Source organism: Cnephaeus nilssonii (genome assembly GCF_951640355.1).
Source record: "Cnephaeus nilssonii genome assembly, chromosome: 17".
Lineage (NCBI taxonomy): Eukaryota > Metazoa > Chordata > Mammalia > Chiroptera > Vespertilionidae > Cnephaeus > Cnephaeus nilssonii.
Genome location: NC_137088.1, coordinates 31,200,131 through 31,212,505, shown reverse-complemented (window position 1 = coordinate 31,212,505; position 12,375 = coordinate 31,200,131). Strand labels below are relative to the sequence as shown.

The following is a 12,375-nucleotide window of genomic DNA, read 5'->3' as shown; positions in this document are numbered from 1 at the left end:
TCCAGCCCATACCTTCCGAGCCTCAATCAGGGTCGGGTCCAGGGCCCGCAGGGAACTCAGCCACGTTCTCTAGCCCAACACAGTACCGTGCGCTCAGAGCCTTGCCTCGCCTCCCTCCCCGCCTCCTTCTCCTTAGCCAGAACCGGCGCAGGCCCCACGGCGCTTCTCAGCCGCTGCACACGAATTCTCGGCGTCCAGCGGGAACTAATCTTTTCGTTTTTCCCATCCTTTTTAGCTCTTGGTTTTCAGGTTCTCAGCCGCGCCAGGCCACACCCCGCTTGCTCTCGCCGCGCCGGGAGGGCTAGGCTTCTTGGGGCGGACCCTGTTGCCTAGGAAACTGGGGCGGGGCTTGGGGAACGTCAGTCTTACTCCGGGTTGGCGCAGGCGCTCGCGTCCTCGTCTCCCTATCGCGAGAACTGCTTCCCGGAAGTTCCACGTCAGTCAGTCGGTCAGCGGGTCCGTGGGTCTCTTCAGGGACTGTGTCGCCGGTTGCAAGCGAGGGCGTCTGGGCTCGAACCGACGGAGCCATGGTAGGTGCAGACCCTGCTGGAGGGAGCCAGGTCCCTGGGGCCGGGAGGCATTCCTGGGACTCCTGGACGGGGGGGCCGCGGTAAGAAGCGGCCTGGGGTCCCGCTGTGGCCGCCGCCTCAGGCCTGTGGGGTCCTGGTCCAGTGCGAGTTCGTGAGGAGGCGGTGGGACCCAGGAGTCCGCGGTGGTTTAGGGAAGCAGTAGCTGGAATTGAGGGGTCCCTGACTCCTCGGGTGCCCAGGGCTTGTGACAGAGCTCCTGAAGTCTGCGGGGGGGTCCGCGGTGCAGGGAAATGCAAAAGGCCGAAAACGGACTTGGTGGAAGGCTTTGGCATAATTACCGCATTCCGCCCTTAAAACGGTCTCAGCTGGCCTTGCTTTCAGGTTGAACTTAATCCTGGTATAGTGTGTGCTGACCACAGACTACGAACTTAAGCAGAGAGGCAAAAAGAGAAAAAGAAAATAAAGTGTATAATGGAGTCAAAAGTGGAATTTCAAATGCTTTGAGATTATAACTTAGGTTTCTAAGGGAAAAGAAGGGTGAGAGAGTTCATAAAACCGGCCTGCTTTTCTGCATTTGCAAATATGGTGGCTGGTAAGAATGGCAGTCGACAGCACTTTTTGTTTGTTATCATTCTCACTCTCAAAAATGCTCTGAAATACTTTTTCACAAGAGTGTTTAATTATAAGAAAAACAACAGTGTGAAAATATCCATTCTGGAAAAAAGTAAGAAAGTCAGTATTTTATATTTAAACATTTTCCTGTCTTTTTTTTTTTTTTTTTTTGCTTGTTGTGAAGCACAGGTTCAAAGATTTTGAAGCTTAGGTATTAAGTCCAAGTTCCTCATCTGGCAATTAGAAAATAAAGCTTTAAGTTTGTATGAGGTAAATTGAGACAAAACTACAAAAGAGATTGATTCCTTGGGTAACCTGGTGAAAGTATAGATACTCCCAGAAAAATGCACAGAGAAGCACAGTGTTGCATAAAATTTCAGTGGGTTTGCTCTCACACACCCCACCCCCAGTCTCATCCACGAGCTTGCTTGGGTCCCCAGGTTAAGAGCCCTGAGCAAGACTTCAAGTCTCTCTAGTTATACCACCTCATATTGCCAACAACCTGCTTGGGTCTGGGGTCTGCTATGCTTTTAGTAATGGGCATTTTTGGAAAAGGCCCTTGGCTCATAATTTAGTTTTCTTTTGCATTTAAGACTATATTTTTATAGTGAAATATTTCCTTCATTCTTTTTTTTAAAATATATTTTTGTTGATTTCAGAGAGGAAGGGAGAGGGAAAGAGATAGAAACATCAATGATGAGAGACTCACTGATTGGCTGCACCCTACTGGGGATTGAACCCACAATCCGGGAATGTGCCCCTGACCGGAATCAAACCCGAGACCCTTTAGTCCGCAGGTCGATGCCCTATCCACTGAGCCAACCCGGCCAGGGCTCCTTCATTCTTTAATACATTTTAAATCTTTTGTGTAATATCCAAAATGAATTTATTCATTCACTCTTTTACCATAAAGTGTTTACTGTGTTCCATGCACTTTGCTAAACTTTTGCCTCCTAATTCTCATAACTCTAAGAAACAGATCATTGTATTGTCACTCTTTTACTTGTGTCCAGCCTGAGAGAAGCTAAGTAAACTTGCCCACTATTGCACATTTTAAATGAATGGTGGAACTGAAATTTGATTTCAACATGATTCTCTAGACCTGGATTGTACTGTCTGTCCCTAAACCCCCATACCTAAATACAGGCATACCTCATTTTACTGTTCTTTATTGTACTTCATAAAAACTGGGTATTTTAAAAATTGAAGCTAAGACCTTCCACCAGCAAAAAGATTACAACTTGCTGAAGGCTCAGGTGATGGTTAGCATTTTTTTTAGCAATGAAGTATTTAAATTATGGTATTGTTTTTTTAGACACAATGCTATTGCACACTTAATAGACTACAGTATAGTGTAAACATAATTTTACGTGCACTGGGAAACCAAAAATTTGTGTGACTTGTCTTATTGCAATGGTCTAAAACCAGACGGAAATACTTATTCCCGAGGTATACTGTGAATCAGGTTATATGGGGTGCTGTGGAGATAAAGTCACGAATAAGCAATGACCCTACCCTTAAAGAACATTTACTCTAGAAATAGAGACTGCATATATTTTTAAAGGTTAAAATTTAGTCTACAGGATCCCATAGGAAAGGATACTTCTAGCTAAGGTAATAAGAAAGATCATATTGGTGACAGAAGCATTTCAGCTGAGTACTAAATGAATCCAGCTTTTGGAAGATGGAGGGAGTAATTTAGAATTGAGGGTTCAGTATGAGTGTTTTAATCATCTTTGTTTTCCAGAGTGCCTAGTACAATGTCTCATTCCAAGTAGTAATTTAAATGTTGGGAGAAATATAGCAAGAGATCTTGGCTGTGCTTTTGAAACTAGAATTTGTGCATTGGGTATAGATAAAGGTATACTGGGGTTGCCCGGCCAGTGTGGCTCCATGGTTAACCTTTGACCTATGAACCAGGAGGTCACAGTTCCATTCCTTGTCAGGGCACATGCCTAGGTTGTGTGCTCTGTCCCCAGCAGTGGGCGTTCAGGCGGCAACTGATCAATGATTCTCATCATGGATGTTTCTATCTTTCCCTCTTCCTTCTTCTCTGAAATAAAAATTGTATTTTTCATTTTATTTTTTCAAAGGTGTATTGAGGTTCCTCAGTCTCTTGTCTCACCTTCCTGGAGCATTGTTTTTTAAATAATCAGTTATTTAAAACATTTTAATGATAAAATATACACTTGTAAGTGTCCAATTTCCTCATTTAGTAGAGGAAAAATATGAGATATGCTGGCTTAGTGAAAGCCCTCACCATGGTTCCTGGTACATAACAGACACTTCATGTTTGTTGACTCTGAAGAGATCAGAAAAAATTAGAAATCTCTGATGATAATTAATGGGGCAAAATGCAGAAATGAAGTAAAAGGCCCTGCTTCCCTGAATGAGCAAAGAATGTGGCGGTGATGTTTGAAAGTAGGAAGTTTGAGATGGAGAGGAAGGTATGACAGTGGAAGCATTTTTGTGGTGATCATAGAGAAGAGCCAGGGAACTCAGATCTTTTAAAGTAAATTAAGAGGTATAGGTTGGTGGTAAAAGTGGAAAGGTTCGAAGTAATCAGTGACCCAAATTTGATACAGATGCCAAAATATGAATAAAAGCCTTGTGAGGTGTTTGCTTTGTCTCGGGAAATGCTCTCTGCTGAAATTATCTAGTGATCTTCATTTTGTGTTGAAAAGTAACCTTAAATTTCTGTTCCATTCATGAGCATCATGGATGTTCATAAAAATAAAAATTTGATGGTAACTCAACTTGCCAAATAAACTTTTAGTTTGTGTTTAAGACCTGTTGAAGGGGAAATAGATTTTAAATCAGTCTTCCTCAATTTGCTTTTAAAAGAGAGAATTAAGGCTACTGTCATAAGGCATCATGTATATAATGAATTAACTCTTCTCCTGAAATGGTTTCTTTGGGAGAATTAAGAAATTAGTTATTTAAATCATTTTCTGTTTTGTGGTTTAGATGAGGAATCCAGGTTGAAAAAAGCAATTTTAAACTATTAGTATTTCCTGGCTTGAGGGAGTATTTTAGTTCTTGTTTAAAATTGTTCTACTTTCCATTAGGTTCCCGTAACTTAAATTCATTAAAATAATATAACCGCTCCCATTTGACTCCAAAGGCCTTCATGGACATAGATATAGCCCATATTGATCACACATTACATTGCCTAGCATTATTGCCAAAATAAATCTACTTTTCTCCCAAGAACTCGATTTATTTTTGTTGAGGTATAATTGACATATAACATATTAGTTTCAATATATAATTGAAATATAGCAGTAATCACAATATAGTGATGAGATATTTGTATGTACATATTGTGAAATGATCACTACCACAATAAGTCTAGTTAATATCCATCACAATACATAGCAACTTTGAAATATGCAACGCAGTATTATTAATTATAGTCACCATACTGTCCCCATGACTTATTTTATAAGTGGAAGTCTGTACTCTGACTTCTTCACCCATTTCCCCGATCCCTTGCCCCTTGCAACCACCAATGGTTTCTCTATGAACAGATCTATGAGTTTGTTTTTATTTAATTCCACATATAAGTGAGATCATACAGTATTTGTCTTTTTCTGTCTGACTTATTTCACTTAGCATAATGTTTAAGACCTGTTTTCCATACTGGCTGCACCAATTAATATTCCCACCAAGCGTGCACAAGGGTTCCCTCTACTCTGTATCCTCACCCACACTTGTTATTTCTTGTATTTTTGATAGAGCCATTCTAACAAGTGTGAGGTTATATCTTATTGTGTGGTGGTGGTTGACTGTATGGTGGTTTTTGTTTTTTTAATTCGCACCCAAGAATATGTTTTATGTATGTATATTTTTATTTTTAAATCCTCACACAAGGATATGTTTTTATTGATTTGAGAAAGAGAGAGAGAGAAACATATCTATCAGTTGCCTCCAGTACATGCCCCACTTGGGGATTGAACTCACAGACAACCTTTTGGTGTACGGGATGACACTCCAACCAACTAAGCCACCCAGCCAGGGCTCTTACGGTTTTTGACTTGCATTTCCCTGGTGACCAGTGATGTTGAGCATCTTTTCATATACCTGTTGGCCATATGTGTTCTTTAGAAATATGTCTATTCAGATCATCTGCCCCATTTTAAATTGGATTGTTTTTTGTTTTGTTTTGTTTTGCTATTGAGTAGTATGAATTTTTATCATGTTTTGGCTATTAGCCCCTAATCAGATATATGATTTGCAATTATTTTCTCCCATTCAGTAGGTTGCCTTTTCATTTTATTGATGGTTGCCTTTGCTGTGGAGAAGCTTTTTAGTTTGAGGTAGTCCCACTTATTTATTTTTATTTTCATTGCCTTTGTTTTTGGTATCAGATTAAAAAATAATATCTGCGATGAGCTTTGTTCCTGTGTTTTCTCCTAGGAGCTTTATGGTTTCTGGTCTTACATTGAAGTCTTGAGTCAATTTTTGTAGATGGTGTAAGATAGGAGTTCAGCTTCATTGTTTTGCATGTGGTTATCCAGTTTTCCCAACACCATTTATTGAAGAGACTGCCTTTCCCTGTTGTGTATTCTTGGCTCCTTTATCATAAATTAGTGGCCCAGTGCACGGATTTGTGCACATTGATAGGAAATTAATTAGAAGGTGGCCGACGAGGCAGGACTGGGCGAGATGGGCCTTTCACACTCTGGAGCCAACCTCCCATGGTCCCTCCCTGGCTGGCTGCACCTGGGACAGCCCTGCAGCTCGAAGGGCATCTGTGGAGTGAGCGGGGTTCCTCTGGCAGGTGGGGTCCCTTGGTCTGGTATGTGGGGATCAGGCTGAAACCGGCTTTTCGACATCCCCGGAGGGGTCTGGGAGTGGGAGAGGGCACTCTGCAAAGTAGCTGTCTCTCGGCAGCTCCTGCATTGAGCATCTGCCCCCTGGTGGTCAGTGCACATCATAGCTACTGGCCCATTGGCTGATCGCTTAGCCTTTTGTACATATATATATTAATTGACTATATGTATGTGTAGGTTTATTTCTGGGCTCTCTATTTTATTCCATTGATCTGTCTGTTTTTATGCCAATACTATACTGTTTTGATTAATACTATAACTTAGGGTTACTAAACAAAGACTTCATGAATAACACTTCTTAAGAATATTTTCTTTTGTGATACTAATGACATGGGCAAGAATTTGTGATTTAGTAGATATTTTATATTTATTTACTAAATAGTCTATAAACCAAGAGTCTGAAAATGTGGTCTATGATCTTGTAGGAGTCCCCCATATTTTTTCAGAAAGTCCACAAATTAAAACTGTTTTCCTAATAGGAAGACACTATGGGCCTTTTTTTTACTGTGTTGCTATTTGTAACATATATCTGTTGCTGTAAAAGTAATGAAAGGTGAAACTGCCAGTGTCACCAAATTGTACTGATAGTGTATTTCTTCACTGTCACACTCTGCTGAAGAGTCAGTTTCATTAAGAATGTCATTGATGAAGCAATAAAAATTATTAATTTTATCACATCTCAACACCGTGTTTACAACTTTTAATTATTCTGTGTGATGAAATGGAAAGTATGCATGAGGCACTTCTGTTGCATACTGTTTAAGTTGCTAGCTTTATTTGTAACAATGGCTGACAGACTGTGGTTGCTCAGACTTGATTATTTGGCATACATTTTCTAAAAACTGAAACAAGTTATTTGGTCCCTGACAGTAATTGGTTGCTAATAATAAAATTAGAGCTTTTCATTGAGTTAGAATTTTAGAAAACTTTTATCACTGATCTTAACAGATTTGTAATTCTTAAAAAAAATCAGTTGAAGTTGGTGGTGATGTTAATGAATGTGATTTTGATACTGTGTAGTGAAATATGTCAACATGTGGAAGATCTGCATAATTCAGTGAACCAACTGTTTCCAAATGATCAGTGTGCATGATGTTACAAAAAGACGCATGGCTCTATTAAAAATACAAAATAGACAAATGGATTTTAAGTAACAAAGTATAAAAAGTTCATTTGTATGGTTTCAGATTTTACATTGCAAGTGACCTTTAAAAAACTACCACTTGTTAAGTGTTGGTGTTGATATCAAAGAAGAATATCCACAGTTATTTGAAAAAAAAAGTTAAAATATTTCTTTTTTACTACATATCTTTTGAGGCCAAATGTGTTTTTCCATATGCATCAACCAAAACAACATATTACAACATATTGAAAGCCTAAGCAGATATGAAAAAACAACTGTTCTCTATTAAATCAGAATTTAAAGTTTTGTAAAAATGTGAAACATTGCCACTCTTCTCACTACATTTTTTTGAAAATATAATTATTTTTCATAAAAGTGTGTTATTTAAGTTAACATGAAATGGGTTTATTGTTACTTGAACATGACTTAATGCATAAATATTTTAAGTTGTCTTAGTTTTAATTTTTAACATAGTATATATCAATAGATATAACCCATATAAAAAAGCTTTATTAAGGTGCTGGACTTTTTTAAGAGTATAGATGTGTCCTGAGACCAAAATGCTTGACAACTTCAGCTATAAATTTAAATATTTCTATTTTTTTGTGTATATAAGTGAAGAAGTAGAAGAATTTACCTTGTGAATTTCTTTGCTTTAATGCAGGTAACATGCATTCTGGGTTTTTGTTGTTTTTGGTCTACTTCTCCATCCAAACGTTTAGACTTGAAACTCTACAATTTAGCAAAGCAAAAACTGAATTGTTTTGTAAACCTGTTGTTAGTACACTGTTTTTAGTTACAATCTCAAACATTTTATTTGGCATAGCATTTTAATTTTTTTTTTTAATGTTTCTTCTTAGCCTCTACGACTTGATATCAAGAGAAAGCTAACTGCTCGGTCTGATCGAGTTAAGAGTGTGGATTTGCATCCTACAGAGCCATGGATGTTGGCAAGTCTTTACAATGGCAGTGTGTGTGTTTGGAATCATGAAACACAGGTAGGAATTTTTAAGGGCTTTATTAGAAATGCTGTGTTAGACTATGTTTATAATGAGAAAGAAGAATGGGATTTTATATATTTTTTCTCTCCCAGTGCTTAATATGGTATGTAGTTAACTTTCAAACAGCCACACGAATTTTAAATTACATCAGAGAAATATTTGTAGTCAGCTTTTGATTACATATATTAGAATATGCATTTTACAGAATATTTGCCTTAAATGCTTGTTTTGTTCTCTTTCATATGAGTAAATAATGTATCCTTCAAATTAGCTTATCTCATATTTTCTAATCTTTCTTGACCATCCTTAATCTTTTTATTTCAAAGTACAGAACATATAGTCAGCACTTTACCATACAGTTATGTCTGCTTATACAGTAACTAGAGGCCCAGTGCACAAAATTCGTGCACCGGTGGCGGGGGGTGGAGGGTCCCCCTCAGCCCAGCCTGCACCCTCTCCAGTCCAGGATCCCTTTCACAATCCTGGACCGCTGGCTCCTAACCGCTCACCTGCCTGCCTGGTTGCCCCCTAACTGCCTCCATCCTCCCCCCCCCCCCCCCCCCCCCCCCCCCCCCCCCCCGCCAGCCTGGTCGCCCCTAACTCCCACTGCCGGCCTGGTCGCCCCACGCAGCCTGCTGTTTGGTCCACTTGTTGTTTTGGTCGTTACGGCCCCTAGCTTTTTATATATTAGGATTATCTGCAGTGTCCAAGGTTAAGTTATTAAATATAGATAAAAATTCACATATTCACATTTGAGGAATTTAAGATAGCAAAATAGGCTTAGGGGACCAAGGTCAGGAGTAAACCAAAAAATACTGTTACAGCCTTATATCACTATAATGAAACAATAATGACTGCACACTAAATCAAGACCCCATTGGTGACATTTTATGCACAATAACACTTAGTTCTCTGCTGCATCCATGTGCCTAAAATATTACCTGACCCATAGTGAGTGCTCAATAATTATTTGTTGAACTAATGAATAATAAACATTACATTTATTACTATATTACTATTTCATGATTTCTGTCTTCTGCAATTTCAGATCTTTACCTTGTGAATTCCTTTTGCCTTGATGCAAATAATATCTGTATTCTGTTTCATGTGGTTTTCTTTTCTTTTTGGTCTACTTTTTCATCCAGATGTTTGAAACCTTTCTGATTTCATGCTTAACCTTTTGCACTCGGATGTTGAGTGTGACTCGACACAGTTAGCATTAGAATAAAGGAATCAAGAAAAAAGCAAGCGAGTGCAAAGGGTTAATAGATATGCTGATGCTTCCCTTCACCCCCACCACACTTCCTACTTCTTTCTAGGGATCCCCTCTGTCAGCTCCATTTAGCTATCTCTCAGCTCTGTCGTTTCACTGTAGTATAGGCTAATACCTTGGTGTATTTCCCTTATCTTTCTCTAGTCTTTACTGTAACATAACTCTATCTAGGCCATCTACTTTGCCTTGATTTTCTCTTTTGTACCCTTCTGTGCCCTCCTGCAAGGCCATCTGCTTGTGCTTTCATAATTTATCTCATCAGTAGTAAGTTGTTTAATTTTCTTTTTTTCAAGAATGGAGGTACTATGAGGGCAGGAATTATCCTAGCCTTAGTTCCCCGTTGCTTCAAGTGCATACGTGGCAGTTAGGCGCATTGTGCGTACAGTCTTTTTGAAAGGTTGATCTATTTTTGGTTTTCCCTGATTTTTTTCTTTCCTGTTTATCACCAACAGGAGTCACTTACCACTCATGTATAATTGGAAGCAAAATTCTTAAAATAAAAAATAAAAAGGGTTTTGGAAATAAATTCAAATGTACTTGAATTTCAAATAAGAAGATATATACTTTTTAAGGTGGTGGCTACAATGGTTAAAAAATCAGTATGTTAGAATTTGAAGCCATTCTGCTAATTAAATGATATGGGCAAGCCTTTCAACCATGTTGAGGCTCAGTTTAGTTATCTGTAGTGAAGATGAGATTGTTTCCTTCCCTGCATCACAAGCTTGTCAAAAAGGTTAAATCAAATTAGGTAAAATTGTGTATGAGACCTGTGTTAGTCATTTTTTCCCTAACTTACATTGGGTGTTTTATATGTTGAATGTGTAGTTTTTCCCTCTCTTTAGATTGTTTAGCTTTTAGAGAATAGAGACCAGCTCTCATGTCATTTTTACCAACCATAGCACTTAACGTGGACCCAAACCTTGACTATTTGTTCTACAGCTATTTTATTTTTACTGCTCAATAGATCCCTGGATTTGTTGGCTCCTCCGGAGCTTTAGTGGATTTGTCTGTGATCTTATAGATTGCATTTCTATCTGTTCTCAGTGTCTCTGTCACAGTTAACTGGTAGCAGCTGTACAGGTTGGAGCTAATATCCCCAATCCTATTCCTATATAATAAAGAGCTAATATGCTAATTAGACCGAACAGCTGAACGACCTTCTGGATGTCCTTCCCTGAAAGACCTTATGGATGTCCTTCCTGACGACCTTTCGGATGAAGCCAGAGCTGCGAAGGCCGGCCAAGGCTATGAGGGGCTGTGAGGGCCGAGCCCATTGCACGAATTTTGTGCATCAGGCCTCTAGTTATTCAACATTTGTCTGAAGAAGCTTCCCAAGCCAGAGTAGTAGGCTTAACAGTTCTGATGAGCTAGTCCCTATTCTTTTTGTTTAGTTCACATGGTTAATCAGTCAGTAAGATGTGTTTTTATTACTCTATGGTACGAAAAAGATTGAAAAAACATAGTTTGATTTTTCAGAATTTTAAAGAACAAGGAATCTCAGTAGGAGAACAAAGAAATGCATTCACCCCTGCTCTTTCTAGGAGCGTCTCCTAGTTTTTTACCTTTATCCTGTGTATATTACTCCTTTCGGAGCAGCTTGAAGGAACATCTGCATCACTGTTTCTCTTTAGTTATTTCACTAAAAAGAGATAACATTTGTATGCAAGCATACGCTAAAGTGTAAAATGAATTGTTTCTTGTTTTTGTGAGTTTATCTTCTGAGTTTATGGGTTTCATTTTAAAAAGAAATTAGGAGCTAGTTCATTCAACAAATACTTATAACACACTGGTTGTTTTCCGGTCAATGTTTTAGACTCTGGGAATATAGTGGTGAACAAGATTCCTGCTCTCAGCTTAGCAGGAAGGATTGATATTAAACACATAATTATGAAGGTGCTAAGTTATGTTAGGGAAGTATAAGATCCTTTGCGCGGGTTTTCAGGCAGAGGGAACAGGAGTAACGGTAAGTTTGGGAGTAGCCAAAGATGAAGCTAGAGAAGTAGGGAAATGCTGGAGCACAGAGGATCTGGAATTTCATCTTGTGAACATTCACTTTCTTTTATTTTTTATAAGTATTTTAATTTTGAACCTGTTGGAAAAAAAATGATCTATTTCTTTTTAACTTGACTGCTGAGCTTTCATATTTTAGCCTAATAATATTTTTAAATTAGATGTTTAAAATAAAATAGAATAGATTTTTCAGTTATTTTCCCATAACTCAAAGTGTATATTCTTGTTAAATTTTAAAGACGCTGGTGAAAACATTTGAAGTATGTGACCTTCCTGTTCGAGCTGCAAAGTTTGTTGCAAGAAAGAATTGGGTTGTGACAGGAGCGGTAAGTAATTATGTGAATTTCTAATCCCATTTTCTGAATTGGTCAAAGATAACGTAAATGAGTTGCAGAATTCTGATTCTTGGTTTGTTTTGTAAATTAGTGCAATGTTTTGAAGCATGGGCTTTATACCCCGAGCCTGTAGTATATTTTTTTCATGCAATTTACTTCATAACCTTAATGATAGTTTTTAAATTTCCATTTCTAGGATGACATGCAGATTAGAGTGTTCAATTACAATACTCTGGAGAGAGTTCATATGTTTGAAGCGCACTCAGACTACATTCGCTGTATCGCTGTTCATCCAACCCAGCCTTTCATTCTCACCAGCAGTGGTAAGAGGTGACCCCTTTGGGTCATGTGCATCTCTTTGAGTAATTTATTTTCATTCACTGAGACATGCAATTCTTTACTGCTGCTACAAGTAGAGTTCTAATTCCAAGCAGCCTTTAAACTATTTAAATCCATTAACTTGATATCGATGCTGCGTACTTTTTATATTTTAATGAAATATCAACTCTGTTTAGGATTTGTATAGCAGAATTGCTTCAATTCCTGTCAGGGAAGATCTGAAGGTCTAGATGCTTAAACATCTGCTGAACAGAAAGCTCATTTACATGCTGATGAGGGAGCTTTTGGCAGATCGCCACATATCCTAGTCAGTTTTA

General features: G+C 38.5%; 1 protein-coding gene across 1 annotated transcript in view; it reads left to right on the top strand.

Moving 5' to 3' along the window:
- Window positions 1–419: 419 nt before the first annotated feature.
- COPB2 (COPI coat complex subunit beta 2) overlaps window positions 420–12,375 on the top strand; it is a 36,243-nt gene continuing 24,287 nt past the window's right edge. The window contains exons 1-4 of the mRNA XM_079795168.1: window positions 420–530; window positions 7,961–8,098; window positions 11,624–11,710; window positions 11,916–12,042. Coding sequence (XP_079651294.1) covers window positions 528–530; window positions 7,961–8,098; window positions 11,624–11,710; window positions 11,916–12,042 — 355 coding nt within the window. The 5' untranslated portion in view covers window positions 420–527. The remainder of the gene's footprint in view (window positions 531–7,960; window positions 8,099–11,623; window positions 11,711–11,915; window positions 12,043–12,375) is intronic.